This window comes from Lissotriton helveticus, chromosome 4_1 (assembly GCF_964261635.1).
Source record: "Lissotriton helveticus chromosome 4_1, aLisHel1.1, whole genome shotgun sequence".
Classification (NCBI taxonomy): Eukaryota; Metazoa; Chordata; class Amphibia; order Caudata; family Salamandridae; genus Lissotriton; species Lissotriton helveticus.
In genome coordinates, this window is record NC_136063.1 from 1,738,064,127 (window position 1) to 1,738,080,687 (window position 16,561).

At 43.0% G+C, this 16,561-nt stretch overlaps 1 protein-coding gene across 2 annotated transcripts in view; it reads right to left on the minus strand.

Moving 5' to 3' along the window:
- Positions 1-943: 943 nt before the first annotated feature.
- Positions 944-16,561, minus strand: part of ARL13A (ARF like GTPase 13A) — a 120,791-nt gene continuing 105,173 nt past the window's right edge. For both annotated transcript variants that reach the window (XM_078685907.1, XM_078685906.1), the window contains 2 exons: positions 10,944-11,060; positions 944-2,976 (listed from right to left, as the gene is read on the minus strand). In XM_078685907.1, the coding sequence (XP_078542033.1) occupies positions 2,900-2,976; positions 10,944-11,060 (194 nt within the window). In that variant the 3' untranslated portion in view covers positions 944-2,899. The remainder of the gene's footprint in view (positions 2,977-10,943; positions 11,061-16,561) is intronic.

A 16,561-nucleotide genomic window follows, 5' to 3' on the forward strand; every position in this document is an offset into this window, starting at 1 on the left:
AGACAGAGGAAAACATCATAATGTTCTAATCTATACCTTGCAGTTTGCATGCAGGTCTTTGATGACAGTTATTAGTTCACTGTTCCATGTTAGGATTCTAACATCTACACTGCTATTAACAAAAGGATCTCTCTGACAAAAGCACAGACCTATATAAACCATATGCAATTTGTGATCTGCATGGTACACATTCTTTGCAGCAGGCACATTAACCCTCTGTGCTACCATAAAATGAGTTAAAACTTCCACTAGACAAAACTCCATCTCTCTCCATGAAGAACATTAATCACTGAGTTGACATTTTTATTTCTGTATGAAAATTGCAGAGGCCAGCAATGCAGCAGCAGGTGCTTTCAAAACCATAAAATAATTCCAAACAGGTGCCCCCTCGAAGAGTCAGCACCCGGTGCGGTCGCATTAGTCACACCGCCCTAGAGCTGGCCCTAACTCCACCTTCCACATGCTAAGGACCCAATTCACAAACTGTTCAGCATATGCAAGTTACACCTTAAGTTGGTTGTTAAGTTTACAGAACATATAAATATACCATTCAATTTTTAGGTCTAAAAATAGGGGAGTAGCTTTAGGGAGAGTGTTTGGGGTGTCACCCCCCCATAAATGTATTTTGAAATAAATGGTTGGGTACAGATGCTTTCAGTCGACTCTGGTGAGGTGTCTGTAGGATTTTACCTGTGATTTCTGCATACACAAAGTGATAAAAATAAACACACACTGTCAATTCTGTTTTGAAAGACTTAAAAAAATTTTTATTTTACAAAATATTGTTTCTCTCATTTAGTACTCCTATTAATCCGTATTCCTCTCCCCTTCCACTGCCTCCTAAGCCCCTCTCATGCGCCTTGCTTGTCATATGAAGTATTTTAACATTATATGCCAGCGTGATAGTTGGGAAATCTGACCCCACCCCCCCTCCCCCCTTTTTACTCACCAAGGTACGCCCCTGCCGAGGTCCCGCAGTTTTACAACATTTAAAAACATCATTTTGAATCAAGCGCTAGATTTTCAATTTCATTGTTTTCATTCTGTTCCTACTTTTGCCTTTACCTTAATTGGTTTCTATTATTTTGTGCATCTTGTTCATTTTCATTGGAACACTATATCCTAAAGAAAGCTTTACATCAATTCCTTTCTTCAAACACCTTCTCAAACTACCCTCCAAGACTATACCAGTTTAAGGTACATGGTTACTTAATTTCACTCTCCAGTTCTACTTAGAATATATTTAGTTTATTTGAATATTAAATACATATTCCATTCACTTCACTTTGCAAATCTCAGATCCTTGTTTCGATCCTCACAGTACCCTGTCCTATTTAGCACAATGCTCAAATGTAAGCATTTGATTAGGTGTAACTAACAAACACAGTATACGTTGATACACTGGCCAATCTAAGTAGTTGATGGATGCAACTATCAAACACAACACTTGCTATGTCGTTCTGGTACATTGGTTTGAAAGTATTTGCCATATCTTTGCCCATCCTGCACAGAGTACTGTGCTGAGAGAGTCCCCTGCAGCTCATCCGCCCCCCACCCTCTCGCACCGCGGGGGCATGTGTTGCGCCCCTACTAGAGGATGACCGTTTGTTGTTGACTGATCCCCTGAATGGGATTGGATATGATCCCTCAAATAGGATTGGATTTGATCCCTCCACAGCGATTGGAAAACCTACAGTACTTCCTTCACCCTCTAACAGGCTTACATGGCAGGTGTCTGTAAAAAGAGTGTTTCCACGTGACTCCATGCGACCAAGGATATAATTTGCCGCTAGTCCTGTCTTCTAATTTACAAATGAATGTATCTGTAAATGGTAATCTATTACCTCATCCATTATTAACCAACACATTTATTTTGTAAAATGTAATCATGATTTAATTCCATTGATCCAACTTGATTTCACCAAGTTAGTTTGTAAAAAGAACCCTAGGTGTGCAGCAGTGTACCCAGGGATGCTGATTAATGGTATTGAGGAGTCACCTGGCTTTCCTTTCGGTATCACTGGCCATGTTCTCACTGTCTCTTCTCATGGGTCATGAAGGCCGATAGGAATACAAAGAAGACAGGCTCGAGGAACCATGTTTACTTTCTGCAGATTCCAGTATTTGCTCCTCAGCTAGCATTGCCACCTGGCCCGCATTTTACCAGCATGAAGAGCATTTCATGTCAACGCAAGTAACATCTTTTTAAAAAGCAGGAAAAGTTGGGATTGCCCCTCTTTGAACGATAAACTTTAAACAGTAAATACAAAAATAAATCGCATCAAAAATAATTTCGACAATTCATAGATGATTATTAATGCAAACAGAGGCAGTAATGGGAAGTAAGAAATAATACAGAGGTTTTTACACAATGTGTCACTCACGTGTGAGCCCCTGGCCCATCGAGAATCTGAAATTTTGAACATTTGGCCAGTATTATTCTCTGGGAAAAGGCCCAACCCAACCCTCAGCAGCAAAAAGTAGGCTGTTGAGGGCTAAATGGTGCAAAGGGCCAGACCTGTGACAGGTGGTGAAAGAGTGCGTCATGTCCTCTGCACTAAACCTGGCGTTTAGGTTGTACAACTGTCACCAATGCTTTCATGCTGACGTGGAGTCAAGTGAAAACCTGTCGCGGATGGTACAGTGATTTGGTACTAACTTTAGCCCTATATCGACTTTAACGTTTTCAGATTTAAAGTCGTTTATTATATCTTTATTGCTTATAATTAGTCCCCAAACAATACACGTGGGTGCAGGTCTGTCTGATATGACACCTTTATATTTCAGAGAGTTCTACCACAAGCACTGGACTGCCTTACAAACACCAATAACACTGAATGAGATTTTTTTTCCAAAAACAAAAGGTTGAAGATTGCTCCCCTGTCTGTGGATTATTTCTTCAGGGACTGACATTGCTAGGGTGTCTCTGGTGTTGCTGCCTCAGTTTCAGCGTGAGCATAGCTTTCCGGTACAAATCTACAAGAAAAGACACAAAAACACAGATTGTTAAAAACACGCTTTGCATGGGGATTTGCCTTTTTTTCAGTCACCCTCAGACAACAGTTCACAATCACCACCTCAGGGCACCTTAAAGTTGACAATGCCCAATAGCTCCAACTGCTCAATATCAGGAACGAGTACTTTATCAAGTTCTGTTTTTTTCATTTTGTTGCTTGTACTTTTTCTTTTCCCTTTGTGAATACAGACACAGAAAATAAAAATGGGTGAGCCACTCAAGTGTGCCCTGGGACACCATGAGATTGGTGCCAGGCACATTAGCCCTGGACGGGAAACTGGCTCATGTGATAAACAGACACAAGGAGTAAGAAACAGCACATCACCTAGATGACCCAGGGAATATTTAAACACTTTTACACTGAGCTACTTTTTAAAAAGTCTTTAATTCTGGAAAACCACTTTTACTGCATCGAAATACTATAATGCACAGTCGATATTATCATTCTTATGCATTCGAGTAGCATATGGAGTAAGTCTCCTGTGCATTACTGCAGCTCCATCAGTTGTCTGTGAGACCTAGCTTATATAGTTTGGCGGGGCGCCGGTGGGCCACGTATGTGGCTCATAGTCTGCATTGTTCTGAGGAGGTTGTGATCTTGTTGGTTGTTAGGTTGGACAAGTGGTGGCCAGTAAGTTTAGGAGGGAGGGAGTGGAGGGGACACACACACGCACACATACACATTCACAGCCATGCATTCATAAGTGTACACACAAGCACATCCATTCACAAAAAAACACACACTTACCTGCAGCTCTGACTCTTAGGTCCCAGGAGGCTTGGGACTGCTGCCTTCTATCATTGGCTGACCTAAGCAGTCCCAACATCATCACAGAATGGGATGGGGTCAGTGAGACTGCTGACCCGACCCCACTCTGTGATGAAGTGTCACTGATTGACACTTGGCCCTGGGGGCTTCAGGGCCGAATACTGAAGTGCCCATGTGTGAGGCAATCAGTGACGCTATCCTTCGTCACTGAGAGGAGAGCCTCAAGGACCTTTGCCAAGCTGAGGACGTCACACCCACCAGAGCTGTGACTTCCTCAGCCCAGCAAAGTTAATCTCAGGCTGCCAGGAGCCGGCGCATTTAGATCATGTCTGGCTTCTGGCTGCCAGACCTGAAAATGAACCTTTATTGACCTTTGTTCAGCCTGACAGACACTATTCATGAGGGGCAAAAGGTGGGGGTGGTGGCCTCTCAGGCCCACTGGACTGCCCGTGGCTGGGTTGGACAAAATAGATGGCCAGTTTAGGAACGAGTTCTGCGTAGTATTCGTTTTGCTCAGAACAGATTCCCATTTAGCCTGTAACGATTTAGTGAGGGTGGAATTTGTGAAAGTCAGTATGGAGTTGAATTTAGAATCTGTGTGGCCTCCCTTGGCTATGTTCTCCAGTGTGGATTGAAGGTCAGGTGTTCTCGGGGGTTTCTGTCTGGCGTAATAGGTTTAATCTTTAGAAAGTGGTAAAAGTCAATTTCGTCAAGTTCAAATTTGGATTTGAAGCGAAAAAAGGTTATGGGATCTGGGGGGTAGCCCAGGTCTCCTACTAAAAGGATACCTTTCTGTGCACATTTTTCCATGAAGGGAGTTTTGCCCCTGATTTGAGGTTATCGTTGTGCCATAGAAAAATTCCCAAACTGATATTTGCTAAACAGTTCTGGTCTGAACTTGTGCCTATCATATCGAAGATCTTTCAGATAAGCTGGATCCCTGACTTCACCTCTATAGCATTTAGTATTCTCCTTCCTGAAATCTCTCACCACCTGTACTGTGATGGTTGTATCTTATGGGATATACTAATCTCAATTAGTCTTAAAGCTATTCTGCCTGAATGAAAAGACCTATCCAAACTCCCTACCAAGGCTTGGTAGAAATGGGTCCAACTCACCAGGGGGGGCGATAACTCCTTATACACCTACCTAAAAACTCCCTTGAAGAAAAACAAATAAATCTGGTTGAAACCAGACTCATACATCTCCAACACCACATCATCATAGATTGCACCCTCCCTTCCCCCTTCCCCAATCTCCTCCACAACCTCCCGTATTTTGCCCCCTCCGTCCTCCCCTGTCCTCCCCCTGCCCCATTCCCCACCCACTAACATCTCCTCTACACCCTCTCCTTCTTTCTACAACCTATTTTTCCTCTGTACCTCTTCTCTCCTCTGTTTCCTCTCTCTCTCCACTCTTCCTTTCCTTATCATAATACTACTTTGGGGTATTTTCAAAACTCAATACTCCTATTAAAACCGTATAGGTCCTCAATTACCGCTAATACCTAGGAGGCTATGCTTCATTGACGTCACGATATGTTAAGATAATATGTTTCCTTGACACCATATCTCTTTTTACAAATCATAATGTACCCATTGTTATTCATTATAACCCACTATGTGATGTTTTTATCTCTTCCTATTGTACTGTTTCTGTACTGTTTGCTTTATGGGTTCTAGTGTTTATTTAGTTTCCCTCTGGCTCCGCCGGAGGCTATAGGCTGCTATTCTATGTATAGGCTGTGACTTTGTGTAAATTGAATGCTTTTTAAATTGTATTTTATCGAACTTTTAAAAATTGGAACTCAACTTTAAAATTGATTATTGCCCTCAAGTTTGCCCCCACATATTGGCACATCACACTTTAGACCGTCCCTGACCTTGTTAGCACAGGGAGAATCATCGCACTCGCCGAGAGGGATCCGCCATCTTGGGCGAATACCAGGGCAGCGCTCTAGTCTTTAGGTCGCCCCAGCACTCAGCTGTATTTAACCGAGCAGTCTACACGCGCGCTCGTTCTAGTGTGTATTTAGTTTCCCTCTGGCTCCGCCGGAGGCTATAGGCTGCTATTCTATGTATAGGCTGTGACTTTGTGTAAATTGAATGCTTTTTAAATTGTATTTTATCGAACTTTTAAAAATTGGAACTCAACTTTAAAATTGATTATTGCCCTCACGTTTGCCCCCACATATTGGCACATCGCACTTTAGACCGTCCCTGACCTTGTTAGCACAGGGAGAATCATCGCACTCGCCGAGAGGGATCCGCCATCTTGGGCAAATACCAGGGCAGCGCTCTAGTCTTTAGGTCGCCCCAACACTCTCCCTACCATAAAATGGACATCCTGCGTAGACGGCGCAGCGGGCGGGCGCAGCGGGCGCGCCGGCGGCAAGCCGAAAGACCGCGCCAAGCGCAGGACATGCTGCACAAATTTCTCCCTCTCTCAGGTATGACAGTAAGGAATTGCTAGCCTACCATCCCAAAATAGTCAGTGCATGTGAGGGTTGCTTTCCTATTGACCAACTTTGGGGTCCTTTTTCATGTCTCAACTGTAAGTGGACATCTCCTTGGTCACACTCCGATGTGCCTACAAATACCATCTCATTGCAATCCAGATGTTCTAATTATAAGGGAGGTTTGATAAACGCGCGCTCATTGTGCTGCCACAGTCAGGATATCCACGATTTAATTACAGACTCAGATCTTGACTTCCTTTTTGTAACGGAAACGTGGCTAAACGACTCCTCTAATCCCGATCTCGTCACCGCCCTCCCGCCTGATTTTACAATTTTCAGGCGGGATAGATTAATCGGGCGAGGAGGGGGAGTGGCACTTATCATAATAAAATCTTTTAAGTGTCACACCTTTGACTTTAGCCTCCATAAAGGAATCAAGAGTATTGGTTTCTCGATTAGCCTGAATGCCTCTACCTCCTTCTCTGGTGGCCTGATATATCGCCCTCCCGGCAATGCTACCCTTTTTCTTGATTCTTTGGGGGATACTTTAGGGCAGCTTTTGCTACGTTACCCTCATTTCACCCTTATGGGAGACATGCATCTTCAATTGGAATCTCCTAATGATGCTCATGCTACCTGTTTCCAGCAGACCCTGGATATTTTTGGACTAAAGCAATTAGTTACCTCACCTACCCATTTAGCCGGACATACGTTGGATGGTATCTGTTCCAACCTTGATGCTCTGACCACCTCTGCCCCCATTCCACAAATCTGGACTGACCATAGTTTCATCCCCTTTGAAGTCCGTCAGTCTGAGCAAGCTAAATCATCAAAAATAAGACAACAACCCACTACTGATATAAATTGGAGAAAGGTGATTGACAGTATTAAGCCTGACTAGTCTTTATTGACGAGAGCACCCAAGTTGTCGGGGGATGCGTCTACGGACTCCCTTAACTTCCATGCTTGGATGGATCAAATTATTGCGGAAAATACCCCGCCTAAAGGTTGTCATGATAAGATCACAAGGAGGAAATTAAGTGCCCCTTGGTACTCACAGGCCTTAGCAGAGAGCCATTTGCTCTGTAGAAAAAAAGAAAGGAAATGGAGGAAAACATACGATGACTCAGCTAAAATTCTCTATGTACAACAGAGGAAATTATATCTGGCCAGCATTAAATCCGCTAAGAAAGATTACTATATTAAGGCCATCAATGATGCTCAACAGAAACAAAGCATGGTTTTCTCCATTGTAAAATCTTTCACTCATCCCAAGGTTCTTCAGCCTGAAATCCCTCCCTCTGCAACTTTGTGCAATCAAATTGCTGACTTTTTTGAGGAAAAGATCGCACTCATCCAGAAGGAATTTCTTCCATCTCCAGCCCCCTCGATCTTAGAGCCCCTAATGCGGGGAGTAAATAACCAACATACCTTGAGTGGTTTTCAACCAGTCTCCCTCCAACAGACTCGTAAAGCGATTCTGGCCTGTAAATCAGGAGCTCCGACAGACTCTTGTCCCCCCCGAATATTGCATCATTTAATTGATGTTGTTAATCCTAACATCAACGCGATTGTAAATGCGTCCTTAGATTCAGGAGAAGTCCCTCTAGAATGGAAAAAGGCTGTTGTCAAGCCGTTGATGAAAAAGCTTAATAAATCGACTACGGATTTGTCGAACATGCGCCCAATATCGCTCCTTCCAGTATTGGGAAAAATTACGGCACAGATGGTTTACTGTGAGTTGAAAGACTTTGTCGATGGGCATAATATTCTACATCTTCAACAGTCAGGTTTCCGTCCCAGACATTCGACCGAAACTGCCCTCATTGAACTTACAGACTCCATCAAGTTCCTACAGGATGAGGGAAGGAAAGCTGTCCTCATCCTGTTAGACCTCACGGCAGCGTTCGACACCATCTCCCACAACATCCTGATTTATAGGATGAGAGATATTGGTGTGACAGATATAGCTTTGGCATGGATAAAATCTTTCCTGACTAATAGGTCTCAAACTGTATCCCTGGGCCCTTACCTATCCAGCGAAAAAACTATTTCATCTGGCGTCCCTCAGGGGTCCATTTTGAGTCCATTACTCTTCAACATCTATATGGCCCCCCTAATAGCTGTGATAGAATCCCATGGGATCCTAGTCACGTCATACGCTGACGACACACAACTTGTCGTCTCGATTGACAAAAAAGATATAGATGCAGAACAGAAGTTTCAGACATGCCTGAAGGAGGTTTTTCAGTGGATGAGTAACAACCACTTGAAATGTAACAGTAGTAAAACAGAAATCCTCCCGCTAGGTAAGGATCATCTATTCTGTACCAAGGATTGGTGGCCAAATGAGTTACCGGCCCGCCTAGTTCAGTGGACTCTGCACGAAATCTGGGAGTCCAATTTGACTCGGCTCTATCCTTTGATGAGCACGTTAGGATTACAGCAGGATGCTGCTTTGGCCTCATCAAGTCACTCAAGAAGTTTTTTGACTTCCTGCCCATTGCGTCCAGAAAATCAGTCGTGGTAGCGTTAATACTATCACGGCTAGATTATTGCAATGGTCTGATGGCTGGAGTGAAAAGGTCCACATTGAGAAAATTGCAGAGCGTACAACACGCTGCGGCAAGATTAGTTCTCAAACTGCCAAGAAAATCCTCTGCTTCTGCGTCACTACACACCCTACATTGGCTGCCCCTTCACAAGAGGATTCTATATAAGCTCCTATTGACTGCTTTTAGAGCTTTAAACAACATAGGGCCTAAGTACCTCGTTAAGCGTTTTGTTCGCTATGATCCATCACGTTGCTTGAGGTCCTCGGGAGGTAACCTAACCAGGATCCCGAGGTACAAATACAAAACCAAGGGAGGCAAAACATTTACGGTCCTAGCATCAAGGGCGTGGAACATCATGCCTATAGATCTTAGACTGACTGACAAGGAGAGCATTTTCAGGAAACATCTTAAAACATGGATCTACCAGCTATCCGACAGCTTTGTAATGGCGGCAATCTAGAGCCCTATCCACTAATACACACATGCACAGCGCCAGGATGCCCCTTCCGGAGCGACAGGTTGCGCGTTATAAATACCCACATACAAATACAAATACAAATAAAATCTCAAGAAAAACAACTTGAAATATCATTCTCATGCAAATCGATTCCTTATGTTTAGTATTCACCATATGTGGTCACAATCAACTATTACGTAGAAAAAGTTCAAACTCATAGCTTCCAAATAGCTTCGTGTCACGTTTGGAATAGCCTGTCAGTTTTGGCTTTGAAGCAATTAACATATATATATGGGGTCTTTTAGGGGAAAAGAATAAAGGGAAAAACACGAAACTGCAGATTTCAGCCTGTGAAGTACCCTTTGCCAAATACCTATGACTGACTGGATGAGTCTCATGTCTCAAACTCCTGTGACTGCTTTAGGGATATGTTTGACATAGTCATATAGAATAATCAGGTCAATATGTAAACAGTAGGAACAATGAACTAAAGTTAAGTTTGAGTATATAAGAGCACATTGCCACAGATCACCATTAACACCGATGTTACATTTTACAAATAGCTGGCGTGGGTTGCCTGTTATCATTTATGTAGTGGGAAACTGCTCCTCAGTGTTGCTAGTACTCACTTGAAAGTCTGGTACATGTGCAGTAGTTAGCGTTAGGAACGCATTTCAGCAAGAGATGACAAATGTTTACTTGCCACTTTTGCCAACCAGAACATAACTGGATACACATATGTCCAGCCAGTTTGTATTCATTCACCCAATTTTGTCTTTCTTCTTTCTCAGATAGGCAACCATTTCTCCCTGATGATGCTACAGTCAATAATAACTCTAACTCGAACCACTTGCCGGTGTCTACTGGTGTCCTAAGCGCCTGCTCTGGGTGCTTGAATCCAGTGGGTTCGGCCACCACCTTAGAATCTTGAGGATGAATGGTGGTTACTGAGATGCAGACTCCCCTACACTGAAAAGACACCTAAGCTATATATAGTGGGAACTGGTTCAGTAGTCACCATGCCCTCTAACTGTGAAGCCTTTAGGCCTAATTTTGCGTTTGATGGAAAGTACTCTAGCCATCATAGTGGCCGAGGACATTACATCCACCTTTAGACAGAGCAAACGGGGGCTTTTAGGAAAGTAGGGCCTTTCTTGAGAATTGTTAAAAATAGAACATACACAATAGAATTTCAGTTGAGCATCACACTGAGACAGACCAACAATATGCAGCCATTTATTTATTTTACCAAGATCTTAGTTTGTAGTGGTAAGAAAAACAAATAAATGTTGTCTTATCTGCTTTAGGCAACCAAGGCTATTTTCAAAAAACACCGCCCTTCAACCAGTTACCAATATTCATAAGGAGGCGAATAACTGTATATTGAGCAATTAAAGAAACTGCATATGGATTCATTGACTAGCATTTGAAGTAAAACAAAAAGTCATAAAAAAGACAAAAATACAATCAAACATATGAGAAAACAAGTGAAATATATAAGCGGCTACGAACAGAGTATTCCTTCAGCTCTGGCCAATAACATGTTTTTGAGTTGTCCTTCAGGGCCTGTGCAATGCCTTCCACCTAGAGCAGTACTCCATAGATAGGTCTGAGTTCTATAAATATCAGTACATATCTACATAAATAAATATTTACATGCACACACATACATTCAGATTCCCACTCACCGAAAGTTGAGGATAGGTCACCATTCGTCATATTGGATGTTGTTTCCTGGGACTTAATTTTATTTTTAACTGGCATTTTCTTCTTTATCTTGATCTTTTTCTTTTTCTTGCTCGGCCCTGTATGGAAATAACTGCATTATAAAGTTAACTGTATACAAGAATGCTGTTTTAGATCTCTAGATCTACCTCTTCAGGCAGCTTTCTGGCCACAGAGAGAGGTTTTCTGTAATACGAGCTACTTATGCTCAATGAAGTCACCTCCTAATACGATTAGTGTTGTAGTAGTGACCACATCAGACAAGATTACATTAGTGACAGCCATATGCAAGATTACTACAAGCAATCACCTCAGTCCATCAGGCATGATTGCAAGCTGTAATGTATGAAAAGCCTCCTCATGGGTAATACAATGCAGCAATAGCTGTAAAAACCTCTGTCACCAATATCATAACACTTGTAAAACGTTTTTCTAGTGCCACATGATTTAGGACTCAACTATAAACCTTAAATATATTTCGGAAGCTCAGCCTTTTTCCAAGTATCACTGTTTGTGTTCCGAAAATAAACATATTTCAGTCTCAACTGTGCACTCTAACTGTTGATATACACATATTAACTCAACCAACTAAAAGCTTCTAATTTTGTAGTCTGGGTAGGTAGCTGGACAGCTACTAATAGCTCAAAAGATACTCGTTGGAGAAGGCTGTGCTTGGTCCACAGTTGCAAGAGCATGGATTTGAACCAACTCTATAGTGGAGAGAAGTAAGCAAGGTGAAGCAGGATCAATTTGTAGGGCTCTTGGCTGCACAAATGTTGCTGTGATGCATGAGGGAACTAGGACTCAACAAAAGTTTGGTGTAATCACCTTACTAAAAAAAACTATTTTTCTAGAGCCCCCTCATTCACCAGGGTTTCCCCTAGGTGACATGCTTCATCATTGGGGTTCCTCTCAATCATCTACGGATCGAGGCGTGCTGCAACTGGCGAACTACGTAGGAGCACTTAGTTATTTACTATGTGAGGTGCAGTGATGTGGCATAGAAGGAAGATAAGTCCTAAAAATACCTAGCTGGTATGGTTAAAATCAGGGCTTAATACAAGGGAGAAACCTGACCTTAATGAATTTGGTTTCCCTAGTATTGCGTCTGCGATATCCTCGAATTTTGTGAAACTATATACAGTAAGGAGGGTAAACCTTGCCTTAACCTCTTCCTCCACCGAATTTTTGGTTGTGTTGCTGTGATGCATGAGTCAAAGTGTTGTGCAACTGTGATTAATCTGTATTGGGACAGTACACAGCCCACCAGGGGCAGCCGGCTCGGGTAAGTGCGGAGTGGTGGGCAGGGCGCGGCAGGGGGGAAGCCGACGGACGATGGAATAGGTAATATTTATTTCTATAATTATAGCTATTCACTCATCTGTTGACTTCACCCCCTCCCGTGCCCGTCCCAACGTGCCTACCTGAGCCAGCCATCGCTGTAGCCCACCACAATTTTATTTAAAGACATACATTAGTTTCAGTGTCATTTCAATGGTTAGGTGTGGTCCACAGACAGGGCATGGTTGTTGCAGACTTCCTATTTATTTTGTACAGGGATTTGTGTTTTCTCTTTGGAAGGCTTATTTTGCTACACAATGCCAAAATGTGCTATTTTGTAGAACTTTCTAGCCTTCTGGTGACTACCTACAGCTGAGCCCTACTGTTAAACATACAGGTGAAGCTGCAACCTGGGAGATGTTCCTTACCAGGTTTTGATCAACGTACTACATTTGTAGTGCATTAAACCTGGTTCTAAGAACTTCCAGTGATAATGCATCAACACAAATTAAGGGACATACTGAAATGTGTCCACGAATACACACATTTTAAAGTAGATAATATGGAACTGAATTTGGGATATGCTGGTACTAAAACCACTAACTTCACCACTAGGGCAAAAGTCGCTTTTCAGCCACCCTCATTCCCGCTCTCATCTACCTCAGTAGTCCAATATTTGTTTTGATATTCTCACCCTTTGATACAATGTCAGGCAGACTCACATCACTCCCTCCTGGCAGCTGCAATTGGTCCCTCGCTCTTTGGACAATGAGTGGTATCTAGGTTAATGATCTAGTAGAGCCTTAGAGCCCAACGTAGCGGGCTCCGCCAGCCATTAAATGCACGGACCAGCATTAAAGGCCTGCAGCCAAAGGCGAGGGCATTTAACAAGGGAGCAGACCTTTAACTGCTGGTAGAGCCCACTACAGAGGGCTCTAAGGCTATTAGAACCTTCTGCCCCTAGAGGGCAGAATGTTCTAAACAAAGGCCTCACAAAGCCCGAGCGGTTTGAAATCCCTTCTGGCTCTGTGAGGCCTTTCTTCTCAGCAACAGGTGTGAACAAACATTGTAATGTTGATGCTCTGGGCTTCTACCAGCCATTAGAAGCCCGGAGCACTCCATTGTCTTCAATGAAGCGCTGGCTAAATCATTTTAAGGAAATTTATGGGAGCAATATAGTACAGGAGCCGTTTTTGTTACCAACCAATTTGCATCCTCTGCCACCTTTAAGATTTACAGTAGCTGAGATCGAGGTTGTGATAGAGGGCACAGCAGGGCGTAAAGCCCCTGGCCCGGAAGGGGTTCCCTCCGATATGTATAAGTCCAACACCAAGTTCTGGGCGATTTTACTTGCAAATGTTTTTAATTCTGTTTCTGAACTAGGTTTCCCAAAAACATGGTCTTGTTCAACTATCATCCCCATTTTCAAAAAAGGCCAAAGGGGTGATCCCAGTTGTTACAGGCCGATATCTTTATTGGATTCCTCCGTTAAGATCTTGGGGAAAGTGGTCCTAGCCAAAATAACACAGTAGACGACGGATAATGACATCCTATCCAACGCCCAATATGGCTTTAGGTCAGGGAGAGGTACGGAGGACTAATGCCTAAACTTACATCTGATTGTGTCGAAATATACGAGGGCAGCCAAAGGTTCCATTCTTCTAGGTTTCATGGACCTGACCACAGCCTTTGACCTGGTCAACAGGTCAAGGCTGTGGACTATGCTATTGAACCTGGGGATTGATGCATCCCTGGTATATTTTTTATCAGAATTACATAGAGATTTGAAGGCTACCATTAGGATGACACAGGAGGGCAAATGCACGGCGTGGTTTAAATCTGGGAGAGGTGTACGCCAGGGTTGCATCTTGGCCCCCATGCTCTTTACGTTGTACATAAATTCCCTGGAGGAGAGGTTGCTAACTGCGTCCCTCGACATTCCGCGTATGGGAGGTACTCCTATACCTGTACTCTTATACGCGGATGACGCTGCTCTGGTAGCACGTACACCTCTCGGGTTGCAAAGATTGCTTGACTCCTTTGGGGCTTTCATGAATTCGCTTGATCTAGTAGTGAATAACTCCAAATCCCATATAATGGCTACTGGGGCCTGCAAAAACACCACCAAGACTTTCTATTGCAACAAGGAAGTCATTTCTAGTGTAAAGGTTTTCACATACCTTGGGGTGGTATTTGACAACAAGGGACACTGGTCCCCGCAACTTACATCAAAGAGAAAAGCGGTTAGAAGCTCCGCTAATGCAATCCTAAGCTTCGCGAGAAGACTAGGGGGGAAACCATGTGAAGCTTCGATAGCTATTTACAAGGCAAAGACACTTTCAATAGCTAGGTATGGTGCGGGCCTTTGGGGATATGTAAAAGGAGACACTATCCAAAGGGAGGAAAATAAATTTCTTCATTCCCTCTTGGGTCTCCCCCAATCGACCGCTACCTTTTCGGTCCATCAGGAGCTGGGGATGGGATATATCAGCGACACCATAGCAATGGCACCTATCCTACTCTGGATCAGAGTTTGGATTAACACTAATCTTACCTTGAACCATAAAATACTTAAGGACTGCTTAAACCTAGATAAGGCTAAGGACATTCAATGGTTAGCATACATCAAGCGGACAGTAATAGAACTGGAGCGTCCAGAGATCTTTTTCAATCCTTCTGGACTGAAAAAGGCAGACCTGACTTGGGTTAAAATTAACTTCCCTAAATACAAGGAACTTGAGCGGGAGGAAAAACAACTAAGTAAACCCACTGTCAGGGCCCACTATATGTTAATTTCCTGCCTATCCGTTCAACCATACTTAGTAGTCGTCACTAATCCATTCCATAGATGGCTCTTAACAAAGCTCCGGTTTAATCAGATCCATACGGTCCTAAGTGAACAAACTGGGTGGACCAAGCCTGAAGATGCGGCCGTATGTAAATGCGATGATTTTTCATCACAAGATACTATGCACTTCATGCTGTTTTGCACTTTCTATCACGATGCCAGAAGGATGTTTATTGTTCCCTTGTTGAAAGAGAAAGCATTTATACAGGCTAAACCTGCTTTACTTTTTTTGCTACTATTGGAATCACCTGTAACAATGTATAGTGTGGCAAGTTTTCTTGTTGCATCCTTTCGAAGTAGGAAGAAGAGACTTGCATTGTAGTTATGGGGGTTTTCAGGATAGCTGAATTATATTGACTATGAATTATGGACTTTAAATGAGGAAACCTTTTATATGTTTTTATTGTTATTATACTATAATTGAATGTACTGTATGCATTTTATGAATTGTTGAAATGTTTTTATTGTATATAGCATACTTTTATGATTTTTTGAAAAATCGAATAAAGTGGATATGAATTGAATTGAAATTCAATTAAGCGCTCAACATTCCAATGTTCTAATATAGCCTTATAGCCTGACCTAGCGGGCTATACCAGCTATTAAAGGCCCGCTCCTGCGTTAAAGGCCTGAGCCGAAGGCGAGGGCCTTTAACAAGGGAGAGGGACTTTAATAGCCGGTATAGCCCAGCTACAAAGGGCTATAAGGCTATAAGAACACTAGAGGGCAGAATGTTCTAACAAAAAAAAACAAAGCCTTATGGGAGCGTGAGGGGATTGGAATCCCCTCAGGCTCCCTGAGCCTTTGTTCACAGCCAGAGCTGTGAACAATGAAACATTGGAATGTTGGAGCTCCAAGCTTATACCAGCCATTATAAGCCCGGAGCACTCCATTGTTTTCAATGGAGCTCCCAGCATTCCAATGTTCTAATAGCTGGTAAAGCCCTGCTACTATAGGGCAGACTGTTCTAACAAATAAAACAAATTCTTCTCGAAGCTCGAGGGGCTTTAAATCCTCTCGAGCTCCAAGAGACCTTTGTAAAACATTGGAATGTTTCTCTGTGGGCCTTTACCGATCCCGTAGAAGCAGGGAGCACTCCATTGTCTTCAATGAAGCTCCCAACATTCCAGTGTTCTAATGGTTGATAAATGTTCCTGCCAATCTGTTGGAATGTTTAGACTATCCTGAAATTCCCTGTCATGTCAGTTTTGTTCCCTGCTTGCTGACTGGTGGATGGAGATTTTACTTATAAATGATTAAACTGTCCTTTAGCGAGCTGTTCCCTCATATCAGGCTAACACATAAGGTTGCGTGAGGGCACTGACTGAGGGGGTGGCGATATTGGCATTGACTAGTAGGAGGAGGGTGTGATGGGCTCTGATGTGGACGGGAAGACTATGTATGTGATGTGCAGTGAGTGATATGTGATGTAACTTGAGTAATGATATAATA